The sequence below is a fragment of the Oncorhynchus masou genome, chromosome 6 (assembly GCF_036934945.1).
Source record: "Oncorhynchus masou masou isolate Uvic2021 chromosome 6, UVic_Omas_1.1, whole genome shotgun sequence".
Taxonomy (NCBI): Eukaryota; Metazoa; Chordata; class Actinopteri; order Salmoniformes; family Salmonidae; genus Oncorhynchus; species Oncorhynchus masou.
Window position 1 is genome coordinate 55885919 of NC_088217.1, and position 18112 is coordinate 55904030.

Consider the following 18112-nt stretch of genomic DNA (forward strand, 5'->3'; position numbering starts at 1 on the left):
TTAAGTTCCTCAAATCACAACAGAGAACAAATCATTTTAATTAAAAAAGTGTATCTGGTAATTTCCCTCACAACATTGTAAGCCTGACTATTAATTCTCAGATACCCTTCCATACAAAATCATATGAACAGAATCAGGCCTGCTCTTACCACAGAACATCTGCAGTACACACACAGCCCATTCCCTCTCCATCTGTGCCGTCCTAAAATAGGCTGAACCTGCCACAACCTGTGGAACGCGCACAGCACATGATGCCCCACAGAACTAAGTCCTACAGACAAAATAGGCTAACATCATCAGCAACAAACACATTCTGCTTCCACAGTCAGTCAGCCAACCATAAGGAAACTACTGTTGATTAATTGAAACCCGTGTTGATAGTGAGACAGTACTGTGCCATGGAGTGGGCATATAGTATGCAAAAGTGCCCCATTACTCAAGAATTGACATCATGATTTACTCAAAGTCTGAGTAAAGCCTGTGATCTCAAGCTAAGATTCTACCCTAACTGAGCAGGCAGCAGCTCCAGAAACATACATACCTGTTGGTAACTTGGGAGCTTGATTTCGATCGCAAACTACCGAGGGGGCTGCAGGTCAGTCGGAGCCTGAGTCTGTTTAGCGGCGTGTGAGGTAGAAACTGCCTGGAAGAGTTGGACATAGGAGCGAGCCTGCTCACTACTTCCTTTCTGCCTCCCATGTCCTCCCACTCAACAAATGTCTCCAACAGCAGAATCAACTGGCTTTTACCAGTCTTCGAATAGGATAGCAATCCATCTTCAGTTTCCGCTAGGAATCAAAAATTGGTCAGTGCTCCAGAGCTTTTGCTGGCCAATTGCATGTAGAGTTAGCGGTACGTGGGGTGACTGAAAGAGGAATGTGTGAGCGATGGTGGCTACGCCTCCATGCCACATCAGTCATCAACACTGTCGCCTCCCTCTGGACACACCCTAACCCTGTAGTCCTGGCTCCTATACTGCCACACATCCAGAGCCAAAGTAGATTAGCAACACCCCCGCCCACAAAGCACACACACAACTTTCACAGAAACACACATTGCAGCTCCCTCCAGTCGAAGTCCAAAACAAACCCTCATCACAAATCAACTCTAACTAAGACAATGTCAGTGCACCAAAGCTGATAGGTTATTGATAACAGAAACATTGACATTTCACAAGATAATTAGGCCCAAGGTGGGAAATGCTGGTAGATTTTGGCATTGGCTCGTATAATATATATTCTTACCTGGTTCCCCAGAGCATTTGAGAGCATTAAAAAGTGTGTGTGTGTGTGTGTGTGTGTGTGTGTGTGTGTGTGTGTGTGTGTGTGTGTGTGTGTGTGTGTGTGTGTGTGTGTGTGTGTGTGTGTGTGTGTGTGTGTGTGTGTGTGTGTGTGTGTGTGTGTATGAGAGAGAGAGTGTCAGCTCTGGAAGAGAGAACCTCATTGCTAGAGTGGTGAAAGCAGGATGGGGTACCTTGTTTTCTGTGATTTATCTTCATTCTTTATTTATTTTCTGAAAAACATTTGGCTGCAACTGTTGGACCAAAAAGTGAATTCCCCATCCTGATTAGACCTACCAAGACCAGACACTAGTAGTCCTTTAACTGCCACTAAATTGATACATAAAAATCGAATCATTCCTTTTTACCATCCACATTCACACAGACCATAAATTGGTTTGCTGTAGCAGATATAGCAAACTGCTAAGACTAAAATGTAAATGTCATGTAAATGTCATGTAATTGCGTATTCACAAAACTCAATCCACTAAATCAACATGAGGAAGATAGCTGTAGTGACATCGGCATTACCCGAAGGTCCATGGTTATTAATAGTCTCCATACCTGTGTGAGGTGACATAGTTGAGAAAGCCAGGTGAACAGGCCTGCCAGCATTATCTGCTAATGAACCTCATCCTCCCTATCTCATCTACTCTCTTTCACTCTCTCTCCCTCTTTCACTTTCTCCCCTCCCGACAACACTATTTCTTTCAGGAGATGATGTCAACAGAACAGACAGGCTACATCAGGTGAAAGGGGGGGAGGAGGGGGGGGGGTCGTGTTGTTTTGAGACTATCAACAACAGACTGGCTTGATATCAAAATTCTCCTCATTGTATGTCAAATGTAAGCTTGACATTATCTTCAATATTGATATCAGATAAATGCTTACAGCAGTGTAAGCAGTTCAGGCTGATATGCTTACATTTTGATTCAACATTTAATGAACCTTACAGCCTGTTGTATGGAAGCGGGAAAGTGGTGACACAAGTAGCATATTACATATGCTTTCATAATCAGGTCACCCATTAGAGTAGTTTCTTGAAAGGTATGAAAATGGCTGTTATTAGGCTTTGTTTTTTGTTGTTGTCAGAAAACCAGTCTTGAAGCATTTGAAAATAAATACAATCAGCTCAGAGCAGAACTATCCGTAGGAAGTCCCACACAATGTTTACAACCACAGTAATATTCCCATGAGATTTCAGTGAACCTGGTTAGGGAAAGAGATCGGTAGTGAGCTTGCTAACTCTATGCTAATGTTGGTTAGGTATAGAGCTTCCGCATTTAGCTCACGTCATCCATCTAAATAACACAGATAAAACTAACCAAATGTAAACATCTCTGCCAGCTGTTGGTAGCTAACTGCTGATGTTGTCATAGATAACACAAGCCTAAGGGAAAGAGTCATTTTCAAGGTGTTTGTGGGGACTGCGTGTTGCGGTAATTCGGTTGCTCTGTGGCTCTGGGGGAGTTTGCTGTATAGCCTGCCGAGTGGAGGCTAAACTGAAATGTGATGCTTTGGCTATGGATCTGATCGCCAATCCCTGATCGGCTTTCTTTGGAGGGGTGTGAATTTTGATCCATGGGAAAGTTTATTTTTGGATCTTCTTGTTGAAGAGGCAGCAGATAACGTTAGCTTGCTAGAGCTAGCTATCCTCTTCCTCCATTTCTGAATGAATTTGTGGCTATTTCTTGCAATACACTGTAAGTGAGATAGATTTTGTTTGTGTACTGCCACATGTCGATAGCATCGCTAAGTTTGTCACCGGTATGGACTAGTAACTATCCTTACCCTAGCCAGTTAGACAGTGATAGCCGCAAGCTAAAACCGGGGAGAGAGTGGAGAGAATTACCTTTCTATGAAGGCTGTAATTGTAGCAATATGTTGTGAATATTGTAGAACAATCCATACAAAAACACAAACAAATCTATATAAAAAAAGTGAAGTGTCATTTACAGTTTACTATGTACATAAGGCTACAGGCAATATATTCCTATACTGTGTGAGTCATAGAAAATGACGATCCTGCGTTCGCGGCTTTCCGGCAGTCTTCATGGTTTTTATATGTGCAGAAAATAAATTGTTCCATCGTAAACGAACAAATAACTGTTCAAGTTAGAACCCATGTGAATTTGTTATTAATGTATAGCACCAACTACATAAATATCTGATAAGGTCCATGATCTGCAACATGGACTTTAAGCCTAATACTGTCACAACCCAGAGTAACCCAATGGCTACCAAGTCAAGTAATGAAGTAATCTACTCGGTCGTCTCATCACTGACAGACTAGAGACTACTAGGCCACATTCTTAATCCTAACAGCTGAATTCCTTTGGAATCCTCTTATGTACTAGAGAATTCAACAGTCAAGTCATGCAGACCTAGCCTGGTTGGAGTCTCTGTTCAGCTATAACATTCCACTCCTGTCATCTCCCAAATGTAAAAAAAAAAAAAACGGTACCCAGACGAATGCAGACCTGGGATAGAGACTTTCTTTCACCGGGTGATCACCACAGTACATGGGAGGGAAGAATAAAGGAAAGAAAGGCTCAGTGAAGAAAGTGATCTGGTTAGTACTCTGATCGGTTGTAAATTGACAACATAGCTCATTATCAATCAATTAGTACTCAGAACTGTTTGTCTATACCCAGCACACAATGTATTGTGCTTCCGAGTAAAAATAAGAGCATTGGTAGAAGTAATCCATTAATTCAGAATGACGTTCTATATGACAACACTGTATCTCTGTCAATTACAGGTCCAGTAAGGAGTGAAGAGAGTTAATTTACATAATCCAGCTGCTCAGTCCCATAAACCCAGAGTTGAGTTGAGGTTAGGGCCTATAAGGGCCAAGTATAAGCCTACCTGGCCTTGGGTCTGGGTGGTCCATTAGCTTTTTCTGAGCCTTGCTGCCTGGCCCGGGAGCCACTTCTCCACAATGGCATCCTGCCTATCTCCCTTTCTACCCCAGGCAGGCTGTGATTGTTGCTGCTAACGCTGCCTGCTGCAGCGTAGTAGTATAGGAAACAGCAGCTGCCCCCTGGCCTTCCCCACTCACTCCACTCTGCAAGCTGCTTCCTTGTAATCGCCTCAGGCCGTAAACACATTACAGTCAGCAAGGAAGTTAGGACAGGGACCGTTTCATTGGTCTCACTGTGTTAGTGGGACGTCACGCTGTCCGTCGCATCCTGAGACAGGAAAGGAGAAGGCCGAGCTGATGGTTACTGGGATAGGGGGCTGCGGGTTGTGGGCAGCATGCCTAGCTGAGTCTAACCAATGCAGCCTGGTCTCAGAGCAAAACATATTATATTTTACAAAAATCCATGCCAATCCATTTATTATGATAGACGTAACATAGTAAATGTAAATCCGTGACACTCAAATTAGTATGATATATTATGCTTGGTATGGACAGTAGGTTACTTTTATGGCAGGGGGCTAAATCAGGGTCACGCAGAGTGTTTCTTGGGTCTTAAACAAACACCCCACACACATGATTATGGGCTTAAAAAAATAAGACACCTGTACCATGTTAGATAGAGTAGAAATGTATTCAATGTTTATTTTTGCATCCAAATATTACACTTTGTATACATCACAGAACATTGAAATATAAAAAAAACGTTTGACATAAAAACACGGGATATACAGTGCATTCGGGAAGTATTCAGACCCCTTGACTTTTTCCACATGTTGTTATGTTACGGCCTTTTGAAATTATAAACTTGGATTAGCTAACACAAGTGTTAGCTAAGTGATGGTTGCTGATAATGGGCCTCTGTACGCCTATGTAGACATTCCATTAAATATCAGCCATTTCCAGCTACAATATTAATTTACAACATTAACAATGTCTACACTGTATTTCTGATCAATTTCATGTTATTTTAATGGACAAAAAACAAGGAAATTTCTAAGTGACTCCAAACTTTTGAACAGTAGTGTATGTATGTATGTATGTATGTATGTATGTATGTATGTATGTATGTATGTATGTATGTATGTATGTATGTATGTATGTATGTATGTATGTATGTATGTATGGAGCATAGTGTATTTACAGTTTTATTCACGTTTTCAAGAACTGGTGACAAATAATGCACTCTGATTATTGCATAGATTGTATTGGACAACTATGGTGTGTTTAGTTTGTACTCATTATAATGAGCTAATGCTAAGCTATTTGCTTGCTATCTGTGGCATTATACAATGCAGTCTGGGTGTCACGTAAATGTCTGTCAGACCAATTATGTTATAATGAGGTGAAGGAATTATGGTTCACTTATCTTTCGGGTAAACTTCCGGAAGTGAATGAAGGTAAGTGAATGATCGTAGACGACACACCCCCTTCAACATGCGTGCTATAAACAGATCAAACTCATCTTGTCTCCTCTTATTAACTTTGGTTGACGCGAAAAAACAAACATGGCGGCACACATAAACTACCAATCGTCGGATTACTTTCGATTTCTAGAAAGTGTTTTACTACATTATTTAGATTACCCATGATGTGATTGTAAATTTTAGTTGCTATTAGCTAATTTCTTATTGTAGTTTCTGTCAGCCGAGAGTTGTAAAAATATGACCACTTGTGTTTTGACAATCTTTCCTCAGTTAAAGCTAGGACAAATGTTGCCTACATTTTCCGGTTTGGAGGATTGTTTTATGCTGTAGCTACTTCTGTGAATGTCTGAATATTGCATCCAAAAATAAACGGATCACATACTGGACATAACTTTGTAAGGACTGTGTTTTTTGCTAAAAAACAGTGTGGCCAGCTCAAGTGCTGATTGTCGCGTCAATCGAAACTGGAAGTTCTAAATAAGCAGTCAAATCACACCGGTTTGAGCATACGCTGCAGGGACCACTGTAGAATGATCATAACCATTTGTTGGTATGTGTGAAAAGGACTGATGGAGGCCACTGTGTTCTTGGCGACCTTCAAAGCCGTAGACATTTTTTGTTACCCTTCCTCAGATCTCTGCCTTGACACAACCCTGTCTCATAGCTCTAAGGACAGCTCTGAGGCCATGAGAGGGCTCAATGGAGGAAAGAAGGATGGTTAGTTGGGGTGTATGGGTGGGCGTATAACTTTAGCATTTTAGATAATTAGCAACTTTTTAGCTACTTTGCAACTACTTAGCATGCTAGCTAACCCTTCCCTCACCTTGTAACCAAACTCCTAACCTTAACGCCTACCCTAACATAGCATATCATACTAAAGCAGTCACACATAATATATCATACCGAATGGGTCAAATGCAATCTATATGTACCACGACCGCTATTACATTGGTAGGCCAATGTAATGTATCCTAACGTAGTTATTTAAATAACTAATTGACCGATGTCGGTTCAACTATTTGAATTCCATTTCATTCTGTTTTTTTCTGTTTCTCTAGAGATAAATCAGATCAAGCTGTGCGATGTAAACCCAGCAAAAAAAAGAAACATCCCTTTTTCAGGACCCTGTCTTTCAAAGATAATCCAAATAACTTCACAGATCATTGTAGGGTTTAAACACTGTTTCCCAATGCTTGTTCAATGAACCATAAACAATTAATGAACACGTGGAATGGTCATTAAGACACTAACAGCTTACAGACGGTAGGCAATTAAGGTCACGGTTATGAAAACTTAGGACACTTTCTACTGAATCTGAAAAACACAAAAAGAAAGATGCCCAGGGTCTCTGCTCATCTGCGTGAACGTGCCTTAGGCATGCTGCAAGGAGGCATGAGGACTGCAGATGTGGCCAGGGCAATAAATTGCAATGTCTGTATTGTGAGATGCCTAAGACAGCACTACAGGGAGACAGGACGGACAGCTGATTGTCCTCGCAGTGGCAGACCACGTGTAACAACACCTGCACAGGATCGGTACATCCGAACATCTCACCTGCGGGACAGGTACAGGATGGCAACAACAACTGCCCGAGTTACACCAGGAACGCACAATCCCTCCACCAGTGCTCAGACTGTCTGCAATAGGCTGAGAGAGTCTGGACTGAGGGCTTGTATGCCTGTTGTAAGGCAGGTCTTCACCAGACATCACCGGCAACAATGCCGCCTATGGGCACAAACAAAAAGTGCTCTTTATTGACGAGACGTGGTTTTGTCTCACCGGTAGTGATGGTCGGATTCACGTTTATCGTTGAAGGAATGAGCGTTACACCAAGGCCTGTACTCTTGGAGCGGGATCGATTCGGAGGTGGAGGGTGGTCATGGTCTGGGGCGGTGTGCCACAGCATCATCGGACTGAGCTTGTTGTCATTGCAGGCAATCACAACACTGTGCATTACCAGGGAAGACATCCTCCTCCCTCATGTGGTACCCTCCTGCAGGCTCATCCTGGCATGACCCTCCAGCATGACAATGCCACCAACAATACTGCTCGTTCTGTGCGTGATTTCCTGCAAGACAGGAATGTCAGTGTTCTGCCATTGCCAGCGAAGAGTCCAGATCTCAATCCCATTGGGCACGTCTGGGACCTGTTGGATCGGAGCGTGAGGCCTAGGGCCATTCCCCCCAGAAATATCCGGGAACTTGCAGGTGCCTTGGTGGAACACTGGGGTAACATCTCACAGCAAGAACTAGCAAATCTGGTGCAGTCCATGGGGAGATGCACTGCAGTACTTAATGCAGCTGGTGGCCACACCAGACACCTGTACCATGTTAGATACACCAGATACTGACTGCTGCCTCAGTCTGTATTATGGCAATTTGCATATACTCCAGAATGTTATGTTTTATTTAACCAGGCAAGTCAGTTGAGAACAAATTCTTATTTTCAATGACAGCCTAGAAATAGGGGGTTAACTGACTGTTCAGGGGCAGAACGCTAGATTTGTACCTTGTCAGCTCAGGGGTTTGAACTTGCAACCTTCTGGTTACTAGTCCAACGCTTTAACCACTACCCTGCCGACCCGTGCAGCATTCTCTTTTGGAAAGCTTTTTTCTAAGAGTGTAGGTAGACGCCCATGGGCAAGTGGTCCAGCAACCTCCTGCTTCCTGGATCCTAAACGGTCACTTGTCCATCTACAGTGCTTTCATAAAGGATTCAGACCTATTCACATTTTCCACATTGTGTTGTTACAGCTTTTTTCTAAAATTGATTCAATTGTTTTTTTCCCTCATCAATGTACACACACAATACCCCATAATGATAAAGCAAAAACAGGTTTTTATAAATGTTTGTAAATGTATAAAAAAAATCTAAAACAGAAATACCTTATTTACATAATTATTCAGACCCTTTGCTATGAAACTCGAAATTGAGCTCAGGTGCATCCTGTTTCCATTGATCATCATTGAAATGTTTCTACAACTTGATTGGAGTCCACGTGTGGTGAATTCAATTGACTGGACATGATTTGGAAAGGCACACACCTGTCTATATAAGGTCCCACAGTTAACAGTGCATGTCAGACCAAAACCAAGCCATGAGGTCTAAGGAATTGTCCGTTGAGGTCCGAGACAGGATTGTGTCGAGGCACAGATCTGAGGAAGGGTAACATAAATGAGTTCCTCTGTTGAGATGAAAGAATCTTCCAGAAGGACAGTCATCTCTGCAGTACTCCACCAATCAGGCCTTTATGGTAGAGTGGCCAGATGGAAGCCACTCCTCAGTAAAAGGCACATGACAGCCCAATTGAAGTTTGCCCAAAGGCACCTAAAGGACCATGAGAAACAAGATTCTCTAGTCCGATGAAACCTGGGCTCCTGAGTGGCACAGCGGTCTAAGGCACTGCATCTCAGTGCAAGAGGCATCACTACCGTCCCGGGTTCGATTCCAGGCTGTATCACATCTGGCCGCGATTGGGAGTCCCATAGGGTGGTGCACAATTGGCCCAGCGTCATCTAGGTTTGGCCGGGGTAGGCCATCATTGTAAATAAGATTTTGTTCTTAACTGACTTTCCTAGTTAAATAAAAAGTTACATTTAAAAAAATAAAACAGAGATTGAACTCTGTCCTGAATGCCAAGCGTCACGTCTGAAGGAAACCTGGCACCATCCCTACAGTGAAGAATGGTGGTGGCAGCATCATACTGTGGGGATGTTTTTCAGCGCCAGTGACTGGGAGACTAGTCAGGATCGAAGGAACGATTAACAGCGCAAAGTACAGAAAGATCCTTCTTGAGTGCTCAGAACCTCAGACTGGGGCAAAGGTTCACTTTCCAACTGGACAACGACCCTAAGCAAACAGCCAAAACTACACAGGAGTGACTTCAGGACAAATTTCTGAATGCCCTTGACTGGCCCAGCCAGAGCCCAGACATGAACCTGATCGAACATCTCTGGAGAGACCTGAAAATAGCTGTGGAGCGACACTCCCTATCCAAACGGACAGAGCTTGAGAGGAACTGCAGAGAAGAATGGGATAAACTACCCTAATACATGTGTTCTAAGCTTGTTGCGTCATACCCAAGAAGACTCAAAGATGTGATCGCTGCCAAAAGTGCTTCAACAAAGGACTGAGTAAAGTGTCTGAATATTTATATAAATGTGATATTTCAGTTATATTTTTTAAAATATATTTGCAAAAATGTATAAAAACCTGTTTTTGCTTTGTCATTATGGGGTATTGTGTGTAGATTGATGAGGGGGGGGGGACGATTCAATACATTTTAGAATAAGGCTGTAATATAACAAAATGTGGACAAAGTCAAGGGGCATGAATAATTTCTGAATGTATTGTATAACCAGCTCAGATCACCACCGATTATGAGGACACCCTGAGGCTTTCACCTCCTGGCCAATGCCTCCATACCTCCCTCCTTTCACTCCATATTTCTCTTCTTTCTCCTCCATCCCACCATCTCCCTCCTTTCCCTCCTATTGTCTCCCTGCAAGGCCTACACCAAGCCCTTTCTCTCCTGGGAGTCCTCTTTAGCCTTAAAGTAGATTTACACTATACAACCGACTCGGGACTGATTACATAGTTCTGAGCAGTCTTCCCTAGCCGAATCTGAATATATCACCACCCCTACCTGGTATCATACCTCGTGTGCATTCACAATTGTTTATCTTATTGGTCTAAATTGCTAGTCAAGTGATGTGGGGAAAATTCTAAGATGTCAGGTGTGGTGCTTTTGTCCCAACTTGTTTAAAGCAACAGACAGGTAGCTAGGCTAAGCCATGGAAGAGCAGAACATGATGAATGCCTTGTGTTGCTTGGTGACCTGACCCCGGTGACCCTGGCATGTGACAGTGATCTGAGCGAGGGAGACAGATCTGGTTGAGCTTTGCACCCTGCCCATCTGATCTTCTCTTGGCCCCCTGGCTTGGTAAGACCTCACACCCCACCTCACCTCTAAGGGTCAGTGACAGGCCAGTGCCAGTGAGGAGAGAGATGTGTTTGTCTCTCTCTGAAAGGATTTAAAAGCAGCAGTGTATTCATCCAGGCCCTGATGGTGATGAGTAGATGATGCTAATCTGTAGAAGACATGACACTCAGCCGAGGAGGCACCACATGGCACACTCTGGCTCAGAGGTAAACACTTGACCTTTTCACACTGAATTGAGCCAAACTGAACCGAGTTGAACCAAGCCACGCCAGGTGGCTGGAACTGTGCTGGAAAGCTGACAATCTGAAAATAAAATATCTGGGCTGACATCGAACACTTTGGTTCGGCACCGATGTTCCCTGGTGACATTGAGCTGCCTGCCTGCCTACCTGCACAAGACAGAGAGATTCCTGTGTATTCTTTGAAACATATCCAACACATTTAGGGCCATAATATTACATCATAACTGGTACAGTAATGTCACGCCCTGGCCATAGTTTACTTTGTATGTTTCTATGTTTTGGTTGGTCAGGGTGTGATCTGAGTGGGCATTCTGTGTTGGATGTCTTGTTTGTCTATTTCTGTTTGGCCTGATATGGTTCTCAATCAGGGGCAGGTGTTAGTCATTGTCTCTGATTGGGAACCATATTTAGGTAGCCTGGGTTTCACTGTGTGTTTGTGGGTGATTGTTCCTGTCTCTGTGTTTTGCACCAGATAGGGCTGTTTTCGGTTTTCGCACGTTTGTTATTTTGTTAGTTTAATCGTGTATAGTTTCCTTATTAAAATAAAATGAATAACAACCACGCTGCATTTTGGTCCGCTCCTCCTTCCCACAACGAAAGCCATGACAGAATCATCCACCACAACAGGACCAAGCGGCGTGGTAACAGGCAAAAGCAACAGCAGGAGCAACAAAAAAAGGAATGGACATGGGAGGACGAATTAGACAGAGAAGGACCCTGGGCTCAGCCTGGAGAATATCGCCGCCCCAAGGAAGAACTGGAGGCGGTAAAAAAGGAGAGGCGCCGGTATGAGGAGGCAGCACGGCGAAGCGGATGGAAGCCCAAGAGTCAGCCCCAAAAATTTCTTGGGGGAGGCTCAGGGAGAGTGTGGCAGAGTAAGGAGTCAGACCTGAGCCCACTCTCCCTGTTTATCATGAGGAGCCAAGGAGGAGACCAGAACCAGAGCCGGGGTTGGAGGTGAGCGAAACAAAGACTGTGAAGGAGTTAATGGGGAAATTGGAGGAGAGAGTAATGAGGGAGTTGCTATGTTGGTGCTTTAAGTATGGAATTCGCCCGACGGAGCGTGTCGGGGATTTGATGGCACCTGGGTCAGCGCTCCATACTCGTCCTGAGGTGCGTGTTAGTTGGCTGGTGAAATTGGTGCCAGCCTCACGCACCAGGCCTCCTGTGCACCTCCCTAGCCTTGCATGTCCTGTGCCAGCACTGCTCTCAAGATCTCCAGTACGCCTTCACGGTCTAGCCCATCCTGTGCCACCTCCACACACCAGCCCTCCGAAAGCAGCTCCCCGCACCAGGCTTCCTGTGTGTGTCCTCGGCCCAGTACCACCAGTGCCAGCACCACGCATCAGGCCTACAGTGCGCCTCGCCTCTCCAGCGCTGCCGGAGCCTTCCTCCTCTCCTGCGCTGCCGGAGTCTCCCGCCTGTTCAGCGCTGCCCGAGCCTTTCTCCTCTCCTGCGCTGCCGGAGTCTCCCACCTGTTCAGCGCAGCCAGAGCCTTCCTTCTCTACAGCGCTGCTGGAGTCTCCCGCCTGTTTAGCGCTGCCAGAGCCTTCCGCCTCTACAGCATTGCCGTAGTCTCCTGCCTGTTTTAGCGCAGCCAGAGCTGCCAGCCTGCATGAAGCAGCCAGAGCTGCCAGTCTGTATGGAGCAGCCAGAGCTGTCAGTCTGCATGGAGCAGCCAGAGCTGTCAGTCTGCATGGAGCAGCCAGAGCTGTCAGTCTTCATGGAACAGCCAGAGCTGCCAGTCTGCATGGAGCTGCCAGTCTGCATGGAGCTGCCAGTCTGCAAGGAGCTGCCATTCAGCAAGGAGCTGCCAGTCTGCAAGGAGCTGCCAGTCTGCAAGGAGCTGTCAGTCTGCAAGGAGCTGCCAGAGCTGCCAGTCTGCATGGAGCAGCCAGAGCTGCCAGTCTGCAAGAAGCCGTCAGAGCTGCCAGTCAGCATGGAGCAGCCAGAGCCGCCAGTCAGCATGGAGCAGCCAGAGCCGCCAGTCAGCATGGAGCAGCCAGAGCCGCCAGTCAGCATGAAGCAGCCAGAGCTGCCAGTCAGCATGGAGCAGCCAGAGCCGTCAGTCTGCCAGACTCTTCCAGATCTGCCAGTCAGCCAGACTCTTCCAGATCCGCCAGTCAGCCAGACTCTTCCAGATCCGCCAGTCAGCCAGACTCTTCCAGATCTGCCAGTCAGCCAGACTCTTCCAGATCCGCCAGTCAGCCAGACTCTTCCAGATCCGCCAGTCAGCCAGACTCTTCCAGATCCGCCAGTCAACCAGACTCTTCCAGATCTGCCAGTCAACCAGAATCTTCCAGATCTGCCAGTCAACCAGACTCTTCCAGATCTGCCAGTCAGCCAGACTCTTCCAGATCCGCCAGTCAGCCAGACTCTTCCAGATCTGCCAGTCAGCCAGACTCTTCCAGATCCGCCAGTCAGCCAGACTCTTCCAGATCCGCCAGTCAGCCAGACTCTTCCAGATCTGCCAGTCAACCAGAATCTTCCAGATCTGCCAGTCAACCAGAATCTTCCAGATCTGCCAGTCAACCAGACTCTTCCAGGTCAGCCAGACTCTTCCAGATCTGCCAGTCAGCCAGACTCTTCCAGATCTGCCAGTCAGCCAGACTCTTCCAGATCTGCCAGTCAACCAGACTCTTCCAGATCTGTAAATGTTGTCCCCCTCAAAAATCGGAATCGGACCCCCCCCCCCCCCGGAATCGGTACCGGTCGTGCTCTACTCATTTCCTGGTTGTAAATGCTTTAACTGGTTCACCTATGGTGATCAGTTTCCCTGCGTCCTAGACCTGTAGCTTCAACCCCACATCTTTCGTTTCCTGGGTGTAGTGTGTTCACTTGTGATGATCAGATCCTCTCCCAATCCCTGTCCTGGCATTAATACAATATATAGCCAACCACACATGTCTGACGTACACATTCTGCAGCAAAGCATCACACAGTAACACTTTCCAATTGTAAACACCTGCTGTCTATGCCATGCCGTTCCTCCCAACCCAACCACTCTCCCTCCCTGTTGGTCAGATAATCTGACTGGAGTTTATGACAACGAGCAATGAAAGCCCTTCTTGTAAACCCTCCCTCCCTTCCCCGCCCTTCACGCCATATGGAGCCAAGTGGATTGCGCCGCACCACTGTCACTACCCATAGCCTACCTGTAATTAGAGGTGTAGTAGACCCACTGCCCTGCATTACAATGGTCATCATCACTCACACACAATGTGGAATTTGTGCAGTGCAGGTGGAGCATATGATATTTTCTTCAGGGATCATAGAGAAAGCCTTACATCATAGGCACCCCCATAACAAATCAGGTCTCCCCTATAATAATTGAAATATCAATGTAGGTTGATTAAATAAGTTTGATCCTCCCCAGTAGATGTTGGGCACCCCCAAGTGTGTAACTTGAATTGTGAGAGTGACAACATAATGTAGCCTATGGGATTGTAGCCTACTATAATTCAGGTCATGATCCCCAGGGTGCAAAAGGTCAGAAGGGCCTGAGGTTGATCTGATCAGGGTTTGAGGTAGCTGACCTCTTCAATCCAATCAGAGAGACAGAGAGAGAGAGAGAGAGAGAGAGAAGTGAGAAAGTTAATCTTCTGTCCACTGAGCAGATGACCGGATCAACAGCACTAGAAACATTAAAAACTATCACAGGAATTGGGATATCTCTATCTCCTTTTGAGATAGCTTCATTAAAATATCAAGTTTGGTTGCGGCAAAACAGTGAGTGGACATCCCTTTTAATCTATGTGTTACGTATGCATACGTTATTTGAGCCAGCTCCCGTTTTGAACGTGTGTAAAATGAAAACTCCATGTAGGCTACATGTGTCCATGTGCCCATCATGAAACGAGAGATGAGATGATGCTGGTGACCAATATATTTAGAACTCTTTATTTTCCTTCATGAATTGCTTGTTTCCTGTTCAATAGGATTAAAAACCGAGCCCTCTGGCTACCCTTACAATAGGCATATACGATATAACAAAGGCTGATTCAACAGATTCACCAGAAGATACCGACCCTACCGCTACACTTGTTTACACTGAGCTGCACTGGGATCTGAACACAGTCACGGTTACATCAAGACACCGTGGGGCTGGTGCGTGATATGGGTCGGGAAACATACCTCAATGCAGGGATGCGATCTGCCACTGTACTCCACATTTGACCCTTATCCACACTGATACATCGAGAAGATTGAAATACTGCCAGTTTTCCCGGAAAACTGCTTTTCGTCCTCATGCTAGCTAGCAGTAGACACAGCAGTGCTTATGGGATGGCAATGTAACAGTCAAACACGTTTGCTGCAGTGTGTAGCAGCCTATACTACAGGCACTTGAGCATGATGCGCCCATAGCAACAGGTCTCAACACCCTAGCAACCTGCAACCCTTTGCACGACAAGACACAGGATTACAGAAACACAACTGCAAAATGCACATTTGAACCCTAAAATGAATGCATGTCGCTTAAAAACATGCTGTGAAATTATTAAGTGATAAACTGTTGTAATGAAGTGGAATTAAGACATAGGCTAATAAATAGGCTAGTCTATCATTCTTACCTTTTTAAAGAAACATTCAAACCTCCTGTGTGAAGCTCCGACTCGGTCTCTGGTTAATATGGGTAGTGTATGTCGGTAATGGCGAAGTGGCAGGATCTGACAGCAATGAAATGATGCTGTAGAACGTAACAGATGGTATGGGGCTGCTGCCATGCACGTTATCCTACTCAACCTTGCTTGCGATGTCATCACTACAGTTACAGTATGGGTGAAAAACAACCCCCCCTTCCAATGTGTTCTAGCGTTGAGGATTGCTGGAGGATTGTCTCTCTGTGCATTTCTTCAGCTATGGTTGTGCATTCCATGGAAATGACTTAAAAAAAATCAGAATCATGAAATACTCAAAAGTGGTGCAGCCTATCAGGTCCAAGATAATTTCATATCTCAACTCAAAGTAAATAAATATGACATCGATTCGTTTTAAACATATTCATATATTAATAGGCTATAGAATAACTATTTGATTTTGAAATATTGATTACAATACTATGTCATTGTTGTTGTGAGGGTAGCATACTACTGTACCATAGAATCTAATAAAATAATACAATGTCATTTTTTATATATCATAAACACACTTTTATTAATTCAAAAGTACCATTATCTGAAGGTCATATACAACACAAAACAGATTGTGCTATATGGGCCTACAGTAACTCTGAACACCATACAGTTGGCCTATAGAATAATCTATCTTTTTCAACTGGACAGATAGAATTCTATCCAGCATCCTGTTTTTGTTTTCATTTCCCTCTTGATTTCTCTGCAGACACTTCAGTCAGTCAGACCTCATGTTGTATGTGAGCACTGAGGCTAGTAAAACAAACCAACTGTCTTCCTGCCATTGTTCCATCACACACACACACACACACACACACACACACACACACACACACACACACACACACACACACACACACACACACACCACACACACACCAGATGAAGGCTAGGCCACACACTCTGGGTAAGTCTCTCCTCCCACGCACTGATCATAGTTTCCATGGATACAGTGAGTATGGCAGGAATTCTGCAGATGGGGTAGGCCTACCTAAAATGGATGCTAGAGTAGCCTATAAGAAGGAATTTAAAGAGGTATTCTGATGACACATTCTCAAAAATAAAATAAAAATCACTGACTCCAGAAGATCTGATCAATCCCAGGGCTCTATTTTCAGCTGATGCTGAGGCACAAGTGCCAATTTTGTCATGTAAAAACCTGCACACTGGCATTTTCCAGCCCTAACGCCAGGTTCGGCAATATATCTGTCTAAACAGCTCGCTTACACTGAGGTGGGAGGGGTGACAATATTTGAGGTAAAACAAGCGCAAAAGTAACAATTTGATGCAGCACTAATGGGAAGTTCCACAAAAAACAGCTGGTCTTATAGGGTAACCAGTTGATTATGGCATGGATTTTGAGAGCAGAAGTGCAGCCTAACCAGCCATGATGCACAGTGCCCATGGAAGAGAGATGTGTACCGGTGAATCTCAAATTTGGAAACATTAAAAAATGTATAGTTTTGCCCAGATTTATTTTTATTTGATTAAAAACAAAGCACAGCCTACCCTTCCCTTAATCAAGGCTGGTTTATCAGCATTGCATACGTTCGTCTTATTATCTCGGCCATTAGCCAAGTAGCCTATGAATCAAGGGGTTTTAATACTGAGAGTGCTTTGAAGTATTTGGTTTTTGGCGTCATGCTTTTTCATTATTCACAATTCACATACCTGCATACCTCATTTCACTTGTTCAAGTGGGCTACCAATCCCCATTTTCAAAGAGCATCCCTCGTCCAATTACCAAAGATGCTCCTCAACTCAACCTCCTATAATTACATATCAATTGACAGATACCTAGTATATTGTATTGATGTGTGAATGTTATAATCTACAGTCGAGACTATCCTACCAACGGAACATTAAAAACTGTAATATCTTATGTTTCACCGAGTCGTGGCTGAGCAACGATACAGATAACATAGAGCTGGCTCGGTTTTCTGTGCATCAGCAGGACAGAGCAGCTGCGTCTGGTAAGATGAGGGGCAGGAGTGTGTATCTATTTGTTAATAACTGATGGTGCGTGATGTCTAATATTAAAGAAGTCTCGAGGAATTGCTCACCTGAGGTAGAGTACCTCATGATAAGCTGTAGACCACACTATCTACCAAGAGAGTTCTCGTCTACATTATTCGTAGTCATCTATTTACCACCCCAAACCGATGCTGGCACAAAGACCACACTCAACGAGCTATATAAGGCCATAAGCAAACAAGAAAATGCTCATCCAAAAGGGGCGCTACTAGTGGCCGGGGACTTTAATGCAGGAAAACTGATATCTGTTTTACCTCATTTCTACCAACATGTCACATGTGCAACCAGAGGGAAAAAATGCTAGACCACCACACACAGAGACGCATCGCCCTCCATTTGGCAAATCTGACCATAATTATATCCTTCTCATTCCTGCTTACAAGCAAAAACTTAAGCAGGTAGTACCAGTGACTCGCTCAATACTGAAGTGGTCAGATGACGCGGATTCTAAGCTACTGGACTGTTTTGCAAGCACAGACTGGAATATGTTCCATGATTCATCCAATGGCATTGAGGAGTATACCACCTCAGTTACAAGCTTCATCAATAAGTGTTTTGATGACGTCCTCACCACAGTGACCGTACATACAGTTGATGTCGGAGGTTTACATACACCTTATATTGTTATGGCTGGGGT

General features: G+C 44.6%; 1 protein-coding gene across 3 annotated transcripts in view; it reads right to left on the reverse strand.

Moving 5' to 3' along the window:
- The window catches only part of LOC135542324 (rho GTPase-activating protein 40-like), a 46631-nt gene extending 31188 nt beyond the window's left edge, over positions 1 to 15443 (reverse strand). Inside the window, exon 1 of one of the 3 annotated variants that reach the window (XM_064969205.1) lies at positions 15382 to 15443. Coding sequence is in view for 2 of the 3 variants with exons in the window: in XM_064969203.1 (XP_064825275.1) it covers positions 542 to 699 (158 nt within the window). In the remaining variant the exon portion in view is untranslated. Of the gene's footprint in view, positions 1 to 541; positions 855 to 4147; positions 4335 to 15381 lie in introns of those variants that run through there. The other 2 variants (XM_064969204.1, XM_064969203.1) reach the window with 2 other exon arrangements.
- Positions 15444 to 18112: the final 2669 nt, after the last annotated feature.